The sequence below is a fragment of the Rosa rugosa genome, chromosome 7 (genome assembly GCF_958449725.1).
Source record: "Rosa rugosa chromosome 7, drRosRugo1.1, whole genome shotgun sequence".
In the NCBI taxonomy this organism is placed as follows: Eukaryota; Viridiplantae; Streptophyta; class Magnoliopsida; order Rosales; family Rosaceae; genus Rosa; species Rosa rugosa.
Window position 1 is genome coordinate 25,568,142 of NC_084826.1, and position 18,965 is coordinate 25,587,106.

At 39.3% G+C, this 18,965-nt stretch overlaps 2 protein-coding genes across 2 annotated transcripts; one reads left to right on the forward strand and one right to left on the reverse strand.

Moving 5' to 3' along the window:
- The first annotated feature begins 3,613 nt into the window (after window positions 1-3,613).
- LOC133723457 (peptidyl-prolyl cis-trans isomerase Pin1) lies at window positions 3,614-6,170 on the forward strand. Its single transcript, XM_062150282.1, has 3 exons — window positions 3,614-3,775; window positions 4,678-5,042; window positions 5,776-6,170. The coding sequence occupies exons 2-3, from the start codon at window positions 4,808-4,810 to the stop codon at window positions 5,898-5,900; spliced, it is 360 nt and encodes a 119-aa protein (XP_062006266.1). The 5' UTR covers window positions 3,614-3,775; window positions 4,678-4,807; the 3' UTR covers window positions 5,901-6,170.
- Window positions 6,171-6,698: 528 nt separating this feature from the next.
- Window positions 6,699-9,656, reverse strand: LOC133723585 (peptide methionine sulfoxide reductase A5). The gene is made up of 5 exons (XM_062150448.1): window positions 9,311-9,656; window positions 8,440-8,786; window positions 7,934-8,046; window positions 7,712-7,856; window positions 6,699-7,194 (listed from the first exon to the last, which is right to left on the reverse strand). The coding sequence occupies exons 2-5, from the start codon at window positions 8,749-8,751 to the stop codon at window positions 6,997-6,999; spliced, it is 768 nt and encodes a 255-aa protein (XP_062006432.1). The 5' UTR covers window positions 8,752-8,786; window positions 9,311-9,656; the 3' UTR covers window positions 6,699-6,996.
- Between the last annotated feature and the right edge of the window lie 9,309 nt (window positions 9,657-18,965).

Below are 18,965 nucleotides of genomic sequence, written 5' to 3' on the forward strand. Positions count from 1 at the left end.
TGATACAGATATTAATGCAAAACCCAGTCAAGATGATATAGATAATAAAACCCAGTTTTCTTGAACCAATCTTTGATTTTTTTTTTTAATTATTTACATTTATTTTTAAATTCAATCCATTGGAGAGTTACTAGTTGTATGTGTTTGAACTTTGAACGGACTTTGTATTTTTGAAGCTCAGCCAAAAAAAAAAAAAAGAGGCTCTTTAAAATTGTCTTAGGGATACAAAATTTGTACATGATATATTGAGAATGATAAAGAAAGAACCGTGTTGGACAATAGTCAAAAGGTCAAAAAACAAAAACAAAAAAACTAGTTTTATGAGGTTAAGAGACTCAAGTTTCTGAACCATCAGCGGTGATCCTTCGTCGAATCTATCGGTGTGGCCCTGTGTCGTCAAGCTCGTCAAATGGCTATTCTCTCATCGAATAAGTATGGGTGATATTGCATGTGTTACTGACTTGTCCAACCACTAGAGGTGACACAACCAGCTTTTGAGCAAGTTTAGGTATTGGACATAGGGCCGAAGGATTGTACTTTCATCTCTCCCTTTGAGATTTGGGATTTCAAGTCTAAATATCAGATGAGTCTGATTAGGTCTTCATATGATGTTTAAAATTAGACATTTCAGGAGGGTGTCTTACTACCACACTTGACTAGGTAATTACTATACCATACTCGACTTATAAGGATAGTAAAAGGGGAAACCCAATTCCCTTCCAACCACTGGAGTTGAAGGTTGGATTGCGAAATGTAATAGCAAACAGCGGCGGAGGCAGGACTATATGTAAACGGGGGCAAAAAATTTTCTTTTCTTTTCTTTTCTTTTCTGCCTCTCCTCTACCCGTGAATTCAGAGAGATCTCTCTCTCTCATTGTCTTTATTCCGTTCTATCCATTCTTCCTCGATTTAGAATCCACATCAGTCTTTCTTTCCCAAACATCTAATTCCTAGTCTCTTCCAGCTCTGATTTGAATAAAATTCATCTATATCTTCAATTTGTAAACTCAATCTTAACAAAAGAATAAAATCTCAGAAAAAAAAAATGTGGGTTATCATCAGAATCTCCATTACACCACTCCAAAATCAATTTTATTAATTAAATCCCAAATTTTTTTTGGTCCTTATTCGCATCCAGCAGACAATGTCTTGATCTCATGAAGATGAGCAGATCAGACAACATCACCTCTCACAACCGATATCAACAACAGAGTCTCCGTCCATCCTCTGCACTTTGTTTCTCTTCCTATAAATTTTCTTTAGAAAAGAATGCAAAATTAAGGGTATACTCTATATGAGACGAGCGAAAGATTATGAGAAAACAACCTCTGAGGAAGTATGGAAAAGTAATGGAACTGAAATGATCATATGAGGCAAAAATAGAAGAAAATGTATTGAAAACAATGAAGTACATTTATAGAGTTTGACTCACACAGACGTAAGTCTAGCATGCGCATACTATTAATATATGTCTAATTTAAAGCTATGGGGCCAAAGTAGGCCTGGCAACGTGCGGGTATAGTGCGGGTACGGTGCGGGTTCTTAACGGGCCGGGTTTTTAACGGGCCGACCCGATAAAAACCCGTTAAGTTAACGGGTTTCGCGGGCTAAACCCGACGGGTTTGCGGGTTTTCCGTTGGAACCCGTTAAAACCCGTTAACAATTTTTATTTTTTTTTATTTTTTTTTTAATTTTTAAAAAATTTTAGACAATAGCACAGCTAAATGATTTCTTGCATGCAACTTTCTTTTTTTGTCATCACACAATCTCCTTAAGCTTCAACTACTGCAGAGGGGAAGCAAGCTCATTTTATGATAAAAGAGGGGAGACGGAGTCTAGGCACAACATGAACAAAGTACCAAGCAGGCAAAACTTTTCTAATACAACCACTAAAGAGCAGTGTTAATCAATTAGCAAAATAAGCCTGAGAATTTACATTTTGTTTGTGGGAGTATAGGGTTTTTCTGTGATATCACTTTCCTACTAGAACTGTTTTTTTTTTAAAAAAAAAAAAAAACTATAAACACAGTCCTTCATTTTCTTTAACTGTGAGTCTGTAAGCAGCTTTCTGGTCTTTCTGGTCTATAAACACAGTCCTCCATAACCAGCAATCAAACAACAAAACGACGACGCACCCTTAATAGCAGAGCACTCTGAGAACCCAAAGTTGGAAACTTTCTTTCATTACAGCAAAAACCCATAACCGAAATCACAGTATTGATCGAACCCAGTTGAGATTTGTATGAGAAAACCAAAACCCATGTTGCAAAAAGGGACATAAATAGGGTCTCAAAGATTCAGAAACGCGTAGAGAAAAGAAGAAGAAGAAAAAAAAGGACCAAATCCAGATCCAGAAATTGAAGCAAACCCAGATCACCATTTACACCAAAACAGATTTCAGATTATAAAATGCAATACCCAGATACAAAGACTGCAAGGAATCAAAGAAAACCCAAAGCAAAAGACAGATCCATGCAATACCTTGACAAATTGGGTTGAGTTCCAGAGAGAGAGTTGCGTTTTGGTGAATGACGGAAAGGGTCGAAGACTCGAAGTGGGTTTGTTTGGAAGTAAACGGGTTCCATGGGTTCCAGTGGGTTTAGCACGCAAGGCCCGTTAATTTGTGGGCTTTTTGCGTGCGGGCTTTTTTAGCACGAATTTAATAAATGGACGGGTTCGTGCGGGCTTTTACCGTGCGGGTTTCGGGCGGGTTTGCGGGTCACGGGCTCAGATGCCAGGCCTAGGCCAAAGGAAGCTCATGCAGTTAACAAAATTCATGATTTTAGTGAGGGCAGTGGGCCCCACTCGTCCGCTCCGCCACTGAATTAGCAAAAGTGGTTCCAGAGAAAGAAAAATGTTTGAGTAATAAAATGGTGGAAGAACATAACCGCAATGGACCAAGTGAGAAAAAAAGGTATTACAGTTTTTGGATTGGATTGGATATTTGGTACGTATAAAACCAATCCTGATAAACAACTCCACCCAATATCTAACTACTCTTTTTGGATTGGCACCTATGTCTTACGATATATGACTTCAAGTCAAAATTGGATGAAGACATCATTTATGAACTCATGTATCAATATTTTACTGTTGGCGTTAAATTATTTCTTTTGATATGTACTTTTGCGAGTTTTAAATTTTAATAGTGGAGCTATCTTGTGATTTAAAATACTAGAAAAATTATTATACGTATCATCGCGGTTTTTCCATTTATGATTTAACATGATCATCAAGGTTCATGTATAATCCAAGCAAAACAAAAACTCATAGTTTTGTTTTTCAGAGTAGCACCCTCTACATGCTCTCTTACACTAATCTAATGACTCGACAACTATTCATGATTTCGGTAAACAGAAAATGAGACTTCAATATTTCTTTAATATTATTACCGCTACTAATAAGAATAAGAATTGAATCCATGATCTTCAAAATTCCAAAATCAACAGGTGTTTGCTCACTGATGTATTTAGTTGATTGTATCTATCGACTCTTGAAGTCTTCACTTATTTTATCAGTCATTTCTTTTGCTTTTTTTTTATTTATGTTTTTTTCCGAAAAGTTTCTTTTGCTTTTTTAATCACGGGCTGATTGGACCCGAGCCCAGACCAAAATAAAAAGAAATTGAAAAAAAAAAAAAAAAAAAAAACCTAGGAAGAAAAGAAAGAAAATATATAAGTAGGAAGACGTCTGGTAGTGTGAGCATATATCCAGAGCTAGAGTCGGCGTCTTCAGTCCTCCTCCAATCGATCTTCGACTTCATCTTCCCCAAAGTGTAAGTGTCTCTATTTTGAATTCTTGTTCAGTTTGGATTCAAATTTTAGGGTTAAAAAACACTTTAGATGAGTTTAATTCCTAGTTAGTTAATATTATCTCTGCGATTCTTATCTCTTGTATTGATCTAATCTGCTCTAGTTTCTAAAATCTTCTTTTCTTCTAATCATGATCATTGAGTTTGAAGCTTGAGGGACTTGTAGGGTTGGAAATTTTTTTTTTTTTTTTTTGTATATTTTTTTTTTCCTAAATGTTGTATTGCATTGCATCTCTATTTGTTGTTTGATGGGTTAATGTTTATATAGATTTTTACCAAGAACTTTTAGCCCACCCTGGTTTTGATTCCTGGATCCGCCACCGGTAGGACTAGTGTAGATTGTTTGTTTCCTTCAGACCAATTGGTTTAGACTTGAGCACAACTGTAATTGTACCTTGTTTTGGTATACAACTTCACCAGTTTAATCGTGGTCAGTGTTGGGATAATGATTCTATCTTATATGAGTGCCATCTTCGTAACGTAACATTAAAGGGAGCAGAAAATACCAAGTTTGGTTTTCTTGGGGAAGGGTAAGGATGGATTGCAGCATTGATTTCTGTTTGTGGGTGGCTATCGATTTAAATATTAGCGTGGGAAATATGAATGTTGCTGAACTTAGTCGCAGATATCAGAAATTCTCCGTTCTAGGGAAAATGGCTTTCTACATACTACAAAGAAGCACGAAATTGTTTTTTTTTTTTTTTTTTCTCTTTGTTTTCTTTATAAGGAATGTTATAGAATTCTTCGGTCTTCATATATGGTAAGTGCTAACGTTTTGGATTCGTATTCCATGAGAGTGGGTAACTTTCCATATGAAATACTTGACAAATTAACAAGTCCTTCTAAATTGTCTTTTACACATGCAGAAGATTCGAAGCCGCAAAGATAGAGCCATCCGACCGTAAAAGGAAGAAAGCAGCTTCTTCCCTCGCAGCAGATCATTTGGACAATAACAAAGACAAAAGGCAGAGAAGCACCAAGAGCAAAAAGACGAAAATGTCCTCATCGAATCAGGTCAGGGCATCCCACATACTGATCAAGCACCAAGGTTCCAGAAGAAAGGCCTCATGGAAGGATCCAGATGGTGTTGTTATCAGTAACACCACCCGAGATGCGGCTGTCACTCAACTCAAGTCACTTCGTGAGGACATTGTTTCTGGCAAGTTCACGTTTGACAATGTTGCTACTCGCTTCTCTGATTGCAGCTCTGCCAAGCGTGGTGGTGATCTTGGTCAGCTCCTTACTTAACTTTCAAAGTCCAACAAATCAGCGTTAAAGTTTTACATTTTTTACGTAAGGGATTTAAATGTGAAAAAGCCATAGAGAAACCTTTACTTCTTAACTATGGAGACTATAGTAAATTGAAGCTTACTTTTCTTATATGTTGATAGATTCAAACAAGCAGCTAATACAATGAAGCTTTAGCTATCAAACAACAACCATAAAATATAGTTAGGAAGAAACGAAAAGCCCAATTGATATCTATAAATTTTATCCCATATAACTCCTCCCCTTAAAAGTCCTTCAAAACCCTGTTATTCTTACCACAACACTAAATATCCCTTACACCTCTGCCTTCTTTCCATCCCCAAACCTTGTGCCTAACATTAAAACAAGTCTCAAAATGTTAAAAAATTACTGAAGACTGTCCATTGTGGCTTTTATTTAGGACTTAAAACTTTTACTTGATGAGATATTAAAGGTAACCAGTTTTGAATTTCTTTATATACAAATAATACAATACATTTCTGAATTCTGTAATATCTGGACGACATAATGGTCTTCTCTATTCATCAATTGTTGTGAGTCTCATAAGTTATCAATTGTCTTAATTGTTTTAACAAGCCACAAGGATTAGTCCCCAGAACAAGCATATATTTCCATGATTTTTATTTCTTGGCAACAGTTCCTCATCTCATATAAATGGATAGCGCTGATAAATGTATGGTAAACTTTTGTTGCAGGCCCTTTTGGCCGCGGCCAGATGCAGAAGCCTTTTGAGGAGGCAACATTCTCTCTCAAGGTTGGGGAGATAAGTGAAATTGTGGATACAGACAGTGGAGTTCATATCATCCTGAGGACCGGTTGATCAGTTGGAAGTGAAACTTGTTGATTTTTGAGCATCCAAGTTTATCAGTAATATATGGATTGTTGCTTTCTTTTGTTATTGCCAATGACTAGCCATTCATAGTGTATGAAGCAAAATTGGCTAACTAGATGGATTTGAACACTTCTTTTGATAACATTTATTATGGGAATTTTATGGTTGTGATTTGGAACTTTGGATTTCCTATGAAGTTTTATTCTCTGTATTTCAGAATTCTGATGTTATGGCTAATAATAACTTTGATCTGAAGTATCATGTGGACTGCTTCTGATGTCTTATATCAGTAATCATCTTTACTGGTGATTTTGAAGTATTAATTGCAATTATGTTTTTCTGCTTTTTATTTATTTATTTTACCCAAAGTACTATTTAAATAGTTTGGACAATCCCTATTTTGGTGAAGCCTAAATAGTATTTTTTGGTAAAGTAAATAAAAAGCAGAAAAACATAAATGCAAATTTTTTTTTTTTCAAAAGAAATAGGTGACAATTGAAGGAACTTCACCGATTAAACGTGCATTGCACATGTAGGAGACTAGTTTAATTATCAATAAAATTGTGATAATATTCCTTTTCAAAGATATAAAATTAATTCCCCGGCCACATTTTCAACTTTTGTTTTTTCCTGTCATTTAGGCATCTGAGATCAATATACGGCAGAATAAGACCAATGAGGGAAAGATGAAGCTTCATTGGCTTCATTGGTTTTTTTTCCTTTGGCTGAAACCAATGATGCAAAGGTTAAGGATAAAGCTAACAGTCTAACAACGACTACCACAAATGACAGAATGAGACCAATAGAGCTTCAGTATATTCATTTAGCCATGACATTAAAAGAAACAACAATCAGTGTCGAGAAAAATGAATAAATTTATATGAGTTAGAAGACACTGAATGATCATCGTACTTTATGTGATCGGAGATTTCTAGATGCATACATAATGACGAGCCAGAGTGGGCAAAGAGCACTGATGAATTGGATTGCCTATTCTACAGATAGGGGTTCTCGGGAAACCAGCTTGACCAGGCATATAAATGGTGTACAAATGCGAGACCTAAAACTCTACCGCAAAGGCCACCTACAAGTCACTCAAAATTGGCCATCCTTTTTTAATAATCTCGTTGATCTTTACATCAATCTTCTTCTGAATATTTGGAGGGCAAAGCTGTGCGGCATAGCTATTCAGTTTCGCTGCCAAATGTGACCTCTCAAGTTCCTCTTCAGGCAAGTTTCCCATTAGTTGAAGAAGGAATGGCCTGCGCTTCAGCTCAAACTTCTGCATTTTAAAAGTGAATCTGTCATTCAAAAATTTTGGGATTACCAAGTAGAAAAGGTAGATCTGACTTGTAGTTTTAAAAAAAAAAAAATGAACAAGCAAGCAACCCAATTTCCAAGTATAGCAAAGAATCCATTTCCAGATACTACACTCATCCACTAGACTATTAGTTTCCAACACAAAACATACAAGACCATATAATTTGGCACATCCATTTCTCTTGGTGAGGATGCATTAACCCTTCAGCTGAAATAGCAGCTTGAAAAAGGGAGGGGAGGTCGAAAATTTAAGTACACTTTCGGGACCTACCATGCTATTATCTCTTCTTCTTTCTTCTATTCAGATTCCCAAAGAGCTCCACATCAAAGGCAGGCTCTAAAATACCAGGAATAAAAGAAACCAACACCCCCCCCCCCCCCCTGATGATATAAGAAATGTTTAGAATAAATTATCTGACTGAAAATTCCCTCCTTAAGACTATAGTTTGGGCAGAAAGGTATAGGATCTTGAGTTGTACCTGATGTTCAGGCTCAGCAGGATAAAATGTTCCAAGTGGTTGGATTTGAGTAGTGACAATGCTGCTCTTTGACTTAGTTTGCTCTCTCCCTTTGCTTACAGAAGCCAATCTAGACTCTTCAGTTCCATTCGTAAAAACGATAGATCTGTTTACATAACTAGTGGCGATAAGTTGATGTTATGGAAGGATGAATATGTTATGTGTTGTCAGTCAAGCTTTTACCTGTATTGGTTACCCACATCAGGACCTTGCCCAAATACTTGTCTATAATCATGACTAGACCAGAAAACCTCCAAAAGTTGCCTGAAGCTGATTAGCCTTTCATCATATACCACCTGCAAATCATTTACAAAACATACACAACTATATCAGTCACTGAAACTTTCAAACATACAGGTAGCAATTGTATAAAAAGCCAGATATCTACAAATACATCATATGAAATGAAAGGAAGTGAAAAGTTATACTACAAAATTAATGTGTAGCCCACCAACACTTTGATGCCATATTAAAAAAGATGAAAAAATAGGGAGGTCATATTTTGCACAAGATCGAATAAATGATCCTATTTGGTCGAATTCTTAGAAATATCCAGATCAAACTCCCCATTTAAAAGAGACACCATATTGAGGTATGAATGCTATCCGATTCAAGCTTAAATTCACGGGTGAATGTAGAAAAGGGGAAAACAAAATCAATCAATCAATCAAAAAAAGAAGGGAGACCACCTGCACACACTCGGCATGATCACCCAAACTTCTGTACTCAGGATTGGTTTTGGATCCTCCAGCATAACCAACAGTGGTCTGAAGAACCCCATTCAAGCACCCGAACACAGCTTCAGACCTCCAAAAGCAACCCAGAGCAAAAACTGCTGATTTCAAAGGCGGGCTGGTCGTTGGGTGGATCCCTAGCCTTGTAGTTTCAGTGATCTGATCTGGGATCCGGATGCACACCCGTTTCTCAGCCACTAGGATTGTCATAAGCACGAGCGTTGTTAATACACGGCTAAGGGAAATGTTGCTGCAAATAATAGCCATTGGCTTTGTCCAGTGGTGGATCCAGGAATGAAAACCTGGGTGGGGTTAAAACTTCTTAGTAAAATGAATTGAAGGCGAGAGAATTTTATCAATTTCAAAGAAAGATACACCTAGTCAGTGGGGATGTAGTGAGCATTACCCCGGAATCGTATATATAATCCTAAAGAGAAAACTAAACAAATAAAAGTGGAATGCAATATATATAACCCTGAAAGTCCTAGAGCTTCAAACTCTGTAATCACTGAATCATGGTTCTGGGTTCCAGGCTTTCAGCATTAACACTAAGCAATGGAGAAAGTGAGCAATAAGCTAATTCAACATCAACTGATTCCTGATTTTGTTTATCCCAATTCCAAAACATTAAAAGATATCAACTTTACATCGCATCATCTATTCATCTTTGGGAGACCAAACAACAGAGGCAAGAAATGCATAGAAGCTTAACAAATCAGAGCAAATTAGATGAATTTAACAGTAGGAATACTGGGGATAATCCCTAAATTGAACTAGGAACCCTAAAATCTTGTATCGAATTGAACAGAAAATCAAATAGACTTACACTTGCAGAGATTGGCCGGAAATTGGAAGAAGAACTCGAAGAAAGGAAGAAGCAAGACTGGTTCCTTGGCTAGTCGCTTACACTCGTATATAGGTTGATCCCAGGCAGGGTAGATTCCAGTGGCGGATCTAGGATTCGAAAATGGACAGGGCTACGTATTCATGTGTACCTTTGGGCGAATGCCAAATTTTTTTTTTTAGTACAATTATGCTCAGGTGTGGGAATGCAAGAGTAAGGACACGAGAACCTGAGAGTTCAAGTGTTCAAAGATTGAATTTAATCCGGAATTTAGGCCTTTTTGAGAAGAAGAAAAAGACGAAGAATCAGAATTTGTGATGGACGCAGAGAATGGGAGAGCCAGGGAGGAGTTTGACTTCGATAATTCGGGAGTTCATGTGAGCTTCGTTAAAGAAACATATATATAAACAAAAAATATACATCTGTTTAAGGAAAACTGAATTGGGAGAGAATTGAATCGTACTTTCATTGATAATAGGGGCCTCTTTATATAGAGGATTACAAACATAGAGATAGAGTTGTACATGGAAACATAATCGTACATTGATTGGATATCTCCTAAGATTCTCCGAGAATATCTCTAATATAAACTCTATTTCAACTAGAGCAAGTAACCTCTAGTTTGGGCCAGACACATATTCTAGATTTACTTAAACACTCCCCCTTGTGTCGCCCAAACGTGGTGCTTCTCTCGTTGCCTCGCTAAAAACCTTGTCGAGTAACAAAAACCCAGTGGGACAAAAATAACCTCGGTCGAAGGGGAAAAAGAGCACAACACACCCTTCACGTTTCGAGACCATACATATAGACATCTCCCCCTGATGTCTGCATCCCCCCCTGATGACTACGGTCATGGGAATTCAGATAACTTCCGCAAACGATGCTACCAACATGTTTCCCGAAAGTGGAATTTAGGCAATGACTTAGTGAGCAAGCCTGCCGCACTGTCCTTAGATTGAACATAGTTCACTTTGATCTTGAGGAGAGTTTGTTGTTGCTGATTATCCTTGGTGATGTCGCTTTTGATGTAGCCTTGCTTCATTTGTTCAAAACAAGCAGCATTATCATATATACTCGTAGGCTCATCTGTGGTAGACTTCAAACCACAATTGTTCGAACATGCGTAATTATGGATACAATCCATATACATTCACGAATCACTTCATGAAGAGCAATAATCTCTGCCTTGTTCGAAGATATAGTGACTAGGGTCTGTTCTGTAGACCTCCAAGATATCACGGTCTTTACCCATGGTGAACACTTAACCAGTTTGGGAATGACCTTTGTGTGGGTCAGAGAGATACCCAACATCAGCAAAACCTTCCAAAACACATGTTGTTTTGGGATGGGGATAGAGGACGCAGGCCAGTGTTGGCAGCGTTCCTGGTGTGTGATGAGTCTGAATCCATCATCTTTCTATAGGGATAGAACAAGCTCATATCAATCATACATCTCAAGTACTGAAAGATATCTTTTACACCAATCCTAATAGCGTCGCGTTGGCGCAGAGCTATATCTTAGCTAACAAGTTCATGGCAAATGAGATGTCCGGTCTTGTGCATTGAGCTAAGTACAATAATGCGCCTATTGTACTTGACTAGGGCATTTCTGCCCCTAGTGCATCTTCGTCATCATCCTTTGAACGAAGAGGATCCTTTTTCAGGATCAAGACTACGGACGATCATGGGGGTGCTTAAAGGCTTGACTTTGTCAAAATGCCTAAGCATTTATCAACATGATGCTCAAGTTCCAAACCGAGACATAATCGTGTTCCCCCATAATCCTTCATCTCAAAATCGGATTTCAAGTGTTCAGCGGTTTTCCTTAACTCTTTAAGGGCTTCCAATGAAGATCATGTCCAACATGAACCGCGATAGAATCCGAAACTTGTTATGGAAACGCGCGGGCATATCCCTTCCCAATCAAGTAGTCACTTAAGTGAGCGTTTCAACCTTATTGCAAACGCGATCCGAGGTCTAGAGCCACTTGACTTGGGTGAATGAAGTTCACCATGAACCTTCATGTATATTCCGTATCTAGATCCCCATAGAGATACGTAGTGACCACATTCGTAAGCTGCATGGTCAGTTATTCGGAAACTACCAAACTGACAAGGTAGTGGGGTGCAATGACATCCATTACGAGAGAATATGTCTCGTCGTAGTCGATTCCAGGGCGTTTTGTGAGAAGCCTTGCGCCATAAGGCGAGATTGCCATCTCTTTTTCTCATCACGCTTTCTAACGAAGACCCATTAGTCAATAGGTTTTATGTTAGGAGGTGTTGGCATCACTGGCTCAAAAACTTTCCTCTCCGTTAGAGAATCCAATTTAACCTAGATCGCATCTTTCCATTTAGGCCAAATCTCTCTACGTTGGCATTCATTCATCAACAGAGCGTGGTTCGATATCATATGACTCAACAAACTCATGCGCAACTACATCATCAATTATGATGGAGTTTCTATCCCACGTCTCATGTACACTAGTGTAAGTTTCATAGAGCTCTATATTCTCAGGAATAGGTTCTGACGTTGAGGCGTCCCCCAACGATAACCATAACCCGGAAGATACTCATGAGACGGATTTTGAGTGTCGATGATCAAAGGATTGCAGTGTGCGAAAGTATCCTTCGAACCCACGGGCCTCCCATGCATCCTAGCTGGGGCCATGGCCAGTAACGCCAAAGTGCCACTCTCTATGGCGTTGGCGCCATGCCTACCTCCGTGGAGGGTGGCGCTACGTCCTCTTGTAGAGACGTCCATCCTTGCAGGCATGTTTGCAGCATATTTGTGTGATCTCGTCACTTTAACGGGGATCGAGATGAGACATAGTGGGGACAGGCCACGACAATTCCTGTCGTTCCTGCTGAACATCTGTGTTCTTATCTCCCCCTAACGATGGGAAGACTCTCTCATCAAAGTGACAACCCGCAAATCTAGCGGAAAGGAGATCGCCTAGCAAGGGCATTAAGTGGCGGACGATTGTTGGAATCTCAAATCCAATTGAGTTGCCCATTCGTCTGTGAGGACCCATCATAGAACGTTGTGGCGGGGCAATTGGCACATAAATGACACACTCAAAGATGCGTAAGTACGATACTTGTACCCAGTCACTAGCTGTAACGCAGAGGTAGATTGAGTGGTGGTGGGTCGTAGACGAATTAGCATAGCTGCATGCGATATTGCATCACTCCAAGCGAATATAAGGAAATTAGTGCGCATTACCAATGTCCGGACTACCATAGTAGTCGTTTCCGCGAGACCAATTGGGTGTGTTAATGAGAATATGATGTCCAACATCAGTCACATTGCAATATCCATCGAAAGTCTTTGATGTAAACTCTCTATCATCGTCAAGTCCAATTAATGGAATAGGATGATCCGGGGAGTGAGCCCGTTGTCATATGATATGTGCTAGAAGTGTAGCATAAGCAGCATTTACAGGTGGACAATGGCACAACACGTGACCAGCGTGTTTGCGTGTCAACCAATATCATGAGATATTTAAACGTCCGCAAGTTGGTTGAATCAGTCCACAGAATCCCTATGGATTCTATGTAAGAACATAATGAGTATTTTTATATCCTTTGCATAGGACGGTCTCAGTCCTAATTTTCCTAAGGAACGGGCTTTGTAAAACGAGCGAGAGGCTTTAGAAGCAACCAATGAGGATTTTGGTTGGGCCTGAGCGTCTGAAACGCTATTTGAAGCAAGTTGGTGATTGCAGCATCACATGGGGCGCCATCACCATGATGGACGCCATCCATGGTGTCATGGATAGGGACTGTGCCAGCCCTAGGCTGGTGGTGGACGGCGGCGGTGCCAAAGGCAGCGACGGCGGTCACACTTAGTCCAAGAATCAACATTTGATTCATGCTTCATTTCTCTCGAAAGAATGGATGTCCGTGTGAAGTCTTTTGTAGACGGGTCATCATATCATGACTATGATGATCTATCCTATCGTGACAAAGCTAATATGTGTCTAAATTCAAGAGATCTTCTCTCATAACTTTTATTGGATTTAATAGCTCGAATAGTGACATAGAGTCCACTAGAGAGACACATAAATTTCTCTAAGATGCGCCTTTGTTCGCAATCATTCTAATTAGTAGTGTCGATCAGATATGTGCTTATCTGAATCGACTTGAGAACTGTGAGGCTCTACTCAATTTAATTTTTTTTTTTTTTTGAAAATAAAGGGCTTGTACGGCTACCTTCAAGCCTTGATTAATGAAACTGAATACAAGGGGGGGGGGACGTGGAGCCTAAACCCTTGATTACAATAAGCACCTAGAGAACGTCCCGAAATAATATCAGGAGTCTCTACAAAATACATATATTCTAACAAGCACCAATTAGCAAAGAGTGCACTACTGGCTACTCAATTTGCTTTGACATAACGGTGACATACTTGAAAGATAACTCGATTACAACGAAGCATAATTACCCAAATCAAAGCTTTCCTACTATGTTGCCGCCGAAGATGAAACCCGACGACACTGAGTTTCATCCTGCCACTAGGAGGTTGCGACCATTTAATCAGAATGGATCGCCGCCTCACTAGGACAGACAAGGCACTTAGAGTGCACACACAGGCAATTAACCCGACTAGCCCTACATGATAGCTGCAGGGATTTATTACACGCCAAAGGCGAGACAATACTAACCAACTAACAGAAGCAAAACTAAAAACATAAAATAAAAAACCAACCCAGGCTGGGCTCAGAAAGAGGGCTCAAGCCCACGCCTCCACCCAAGAAATAGGAAAAACCACAGCCACCATCCAAGCCCCGGCCACCGCTGCCCCGCCGCGCCAGATTCGCCGGACCACCCACCTTCTGCCACCCTGATCACGCCATCTCGCGCCACCACGAGCGAACCAAATCCCAACCAGTGTGCGCCCGATCCATCCCCAGATCGGATTCGTCCTTAGATCGGATCCCATAGTACCAACCCAAATCCGCAACCACGACCTAACCAAATCGGACACCACCCAGATCAGAAGCAATCCTACCGCTGATCCGACTCCAGCCACGCTGCGATGACAACTCCACCAAACCCGACAACTGCTGCGATCTCTCCCATTCCGCACCTCACATACCGCCGCCTCAATCTCCCCAATCCAGACCAGAGACATGGATCGAGAAGCCTGGCCTCACAACAGTCCCACACGGGGATAACAAGACCCGTCTGACGACGGCGAAGGGCTCGCCGCAGGACAGGAACGAAGATCGCACTTTTTCCTTCAGGCGCGTGCAAAGCGTGTTCTTTCCTTGTTAAAAGATGATTTTACTGTTTATCTTCAATACTCAATTTGATTAGATTGGGACAGATAGATTACTCTATTTCAAATTAACAATTGGTTGATTGTTTCTTATGCCAGTGGGTTCAAACCCACAATTATGGAGATCAACCGTCTCTGTTTATTGCGAATGTTAATTATGCTAGTTTTCGTAATCATTCTCCAAAACATTTATATGCGCAATTTAGAATTCCTAATTGGAAAATTATCATTTTGGTCATTCAATTATTACTCAGTCATGTTAATAGTTTTAGTATCCATTATATGTAAAAAGAGTGTAAATAGAAATAAAAAACAAACTCATTTAAACATAACTATAACATCGAAACCCACATATCAGCGCCTAGATAATGGCTCCAGGCGTATATAATATTGGAACTAATTTTCTCCTTCAGCTTTAACTCATGCAAACCTGGCTAATTAAGCTTCCAACATATCTAACTTTGTATAGCTCACATCACGTCATACATCATCATCATCATCTTACTGCATGTGATGAGCAATTGATGTACATTGGCATGGGACCGGGTCACTATAGCTTGCAGTTGAACATTAATTAATGTGCATATGTACATCTTTGTACCTAAAGTAAGAACCTTTTAGAAATAATCAATATTTCAGATTTCAATTTTGAAAGCCAAAATAAAAATAATGCATTTGGAATGAGCAAAATATGAATTATATATCACTTCCATTTCCATGTTATTATCTTCCATTTTCCAACTATGAATGAACTAGTCAGCAGTTAGCTACCTTGAACTTAATGCATGCAGAAGAACTAATTTATAACTTGTTTTCATTTGAATTTTAAATTTAAATAAGAGAAACTGATGTAGCTCCAAGGCCAAAAGAATAATGGAGGTTTCCTCATTTAGTCTCTAGCTAGCATTATATATGTCTATGCACTTCCAACATTTCTAGCTATCTTGCTCACATCACCATCTTTGGTACATAATGATGAGAATTGACATGCATGTCAAGTTAAGTGCCCTTTAAAACAAGTATGGTCCTTTAAAGTTTATTTTGTTATGATCTAATAGTTGTGTTCAAAATAAGTTACTACATATGGATTGGTCTTCATGGTGTTGTTGACCGATAGCATGCTGTCCTGTAGAGGTGGCAAACGGGCCACTAAGCACGAGCACAGCACGAGCCCGGCACGCTTAAAAGCGGCCCGGCACGGCCCAAGCCCGTTAGTGGCCCGACACGACCCGAGCACGTTAGAATAACGGGTCGGGCTGGGCCTAAGAATATTGGCCCATTGGCCCGGCCCGGCCCGAGCCCGTAATGGGCCCGACACGGCCCGAGCACGACATATTGTGGGCCGGCCCGTTATAAACACAAAATTTCATTTTGTTTTTAAAAATATTAAAAAACTACAATGATGAGATTTGAATATGAGACCTTTTTATTTAAAATCTCATGACAATTCCACCAATGCTTTCTTTTATATTGTCAAAATAATGAAACAAAACATTATATCCTTGTTTTGACATAAGTATTTTTTCTAAATATTAAATATATGTTTATTAATAAAGACTAATCTCATAATAATACAACTATAGAATGAAGGAAAGAATAATAGATACTAAATCTTCATTATATTAATAAAGATTAATCTCACAATAATATACTAAAAACAATATATTTTGAGTTTTTTTTTTCTTTCTTTCTTATAGTGGAATATAAAAAAATTATTAGAAATCTAATCTTAAAAAGCTAAGATTAAGAAAAACGTTGTAGAACTTAATTTATTTTAATTTTCTAAATAGTTAAATAAAATTAATTTTTATTTGTTCAAATTAAGATTTTAAAATCGTGTTTTATAGTGGGTAGGCACGAGCACGGCCCGTTATTGACCCGGCACGAGCACGGCCCGGCACGATATGGGCTCGGACCATGGGCCGGGCCGGGCTTAATGTTTAAGTAAATGGGCCTGCACGAGCCCGGCACGATAATAAATGGGTCGGCCCATGCACGGCACGAAGCACGACTAGGCCCGCTTAAAATGGGTCGGGCCGGCCCGTTTGCCACCTCTACTGTCCTGATGACATGTGTCCATTTCATGTTTTTGTTTATGTTTCTGCTCTAAGTCCATATGGATGTAGTAGGTGTCAAAATAGGAAAAGCTTACCAAATATCATGTCTTTATATAACATAAAAGTTCATTTAATACTACATTATTGTTGATCTGGTTTGTTATTATAAAGTATTTAATCTCAAATTCTCACAACAGAAGTATGAGATTGGGAATTTGGGATGAGCAATCTTAAACTTGAGAATTCAGTAGTCAAGGATTGCAGTTTGGAAATGAGGGCCTTAGGTGCCATTTCTATGTAAAAAGCCAACCAAAATGGGGAGAGATAGTATTTGATACATTATAATTGATTTGATCAGAAACATAATATGTGGTGGACCAAAATGGGTAGAGATAATATTTGATATTTATGTACAAGCAGTGACAGAAACATATGCTAATTGACTAGAGAATTAGAAGGAAAGTTCATGCATACAAAGAAAGAAAATGAAAGTATTAGAACGCAATGACAAATAAGATACTAGCAAAATTTAAAAGATGAGTTTTTTTTTAATCGGCCCGAGGGGCAATAATATCATTCATCACAAGCCAGAATAGGCCGTTGCATACCCTTCCGCTGCCATTTAAGGACATAGGCAAACAAGAAGATAGTGGTAGTACCCACAATGGTACATAGAAATAGACATACTCATTAGACATCAAATACGTAGAGGTAGCGGAGATCCTCCATTGGTACTACGCCGGAGGCGCTAAAAGATCTAGGTTCCTAATACAAGGAAATTATTGTAATTAGACAAAGCCAAAAACATAGAGTTGGGCCAAGGGCAAAAGCCCTAGCCCAATTAAAGCCCAAATATAGCCCAAAGAGGAGAAGCCCAAAAACCACATGGCCCAGCAGGAAGCAGGCCCAAAACTTTATCTCCCCGTGTGTCTGTGCAAACGCCGTCAGCTCCCACCACCTGCCTGACTGTCCGCTGTAACTCACCGGCACGACCCAGCATACAACGACCACCGCTTGGCCTCGCCGCGCTCCCCACCAGAATCCCAAGCCACTCGGATCCTCCAGATCCCGCCGCCGCACCGCTCCTCTGAACTATGCCGCTGCTCAACCCATCAGAACCGCGCCGCCGTCCGAATCTGTAGAGCCCCACGCCGGACCCCCATCCCTGCAAAAACGCGACGCAAACACACCAGAGATCTCTGTCTGGAAACCACCCAGCCCCGTCTGACACCATGAGTCTGACGCTTCTCCCTCTGAACCTCCGAGCAAATAGCGCTCAACACCCGTCCGGCAGCAGCCCACTAGAGGCGAGGCGAACCTTCACCGATCCAGAGCGCCGCCGGATGAGCAGAATTTCTCAAAACCTTGACCTAGGGCAGTCCGAGTTTCTTAAATTTAAAAAATGAGTGATAATTATATATGAGAATATACTAATTACTTTATTGATTATACTTTTCATTATTAATTTTAAGGATGATAATTAATGGTGAATTATTATATTTAAATCTTGGCTCCCCTAAACTCTAAATTCTAGTTCCACCCCTGATAAATATGCAAACCTCCTCACTCTTGAAAACAATGCCACACTGATGACATAGAAATCAAGGCCGTGAATTTAAAGGATGACGACAACGAATTGAGGGACCTTAGGGTTACATTTTAACTAGAGGAGGATCCATCACTGAGTCACCACCCAATTGAAATTTTTAAACTTTGTTTCTGTCGCTTTGTTTGCTTCTCTATGTTGGTTTTGGCTTTTCATTTTCTCTTATACGGGTGGTGAGGTTTTGAGGTGCGCTGGTGAGGCGACACATTTCAGAGAGGCGCGATATCTTCACCTGAAAACTTACAAGTTGCATCTGATGATTGACTTGCCGAATAAAAAAATAAAAAAATAAAACATAATTGCAAGGGTGGATAGTTAGGGTAATTTTTTTAAAAAATATTCGAATTAAAGTAATAGAAAAATAGAGAGAGCTGGTGAATAGAGAAAAAGGTGTGTCAATGACCTAAAAAAAACTGAAAAACCTGCAACAACAAAAAGAAGAAGACAGACCAAAACATAGATGGAGGTGACATGCACCCCAGTCAAACCTCTACACACATTCCGATTGACACTCGATGTTCTCCGGTTATTGACAAAATCAAGCATTTGGTTTTTTTTTATGGGATAAAAAAAATTAGTAATCAAACTAAACTAAACAACATAATTCAATACTACCTTATACACCATCGCAAAAAACTAAATCTTATACACTGACAAGAATTCATTAAGGTTCGCACATTTGTGGCTGAGA

Bases quoted from the DNA above. Each gene is read 5' to 3' on its own strand.
- LOC133723585 (XM_062150448.1), bottom strand. From the start codon at position 8,751: ATGGCTATTATTTGCAGCAACATTTCCCTTAGCCGTGTATTAACAACG. The intron at 8,047-8,439 runs GTGGTCTCCCTT...AATGATTTGCAG, and splicing joins ATCATGCCGAGTGTGTGCAG to GTGGTATATGATGAAAGGCT. The intron at 7,857-7,933 runs GTAAAAGCTTGA...TTATGTAAACAG, and splicing joins GATGTGGGTAACCAATACAG to ATCTATCGTTTTTACGAATG.
- LOC133723457 (XM_062150282.1), top strand. From the start codon at position 4,808: ATGTCCTCATCGAATCAGGTCAGGGCATCCCACATACTGATCAAGCAC. The intron at 5,043-5,775 runs GTCAGCTCCTTA...CTTTTGTTGCAG, and splicing joins CAAGCGTGGTGGTGATCTTG to GCCCTTTTGGCCGCGGCCAG.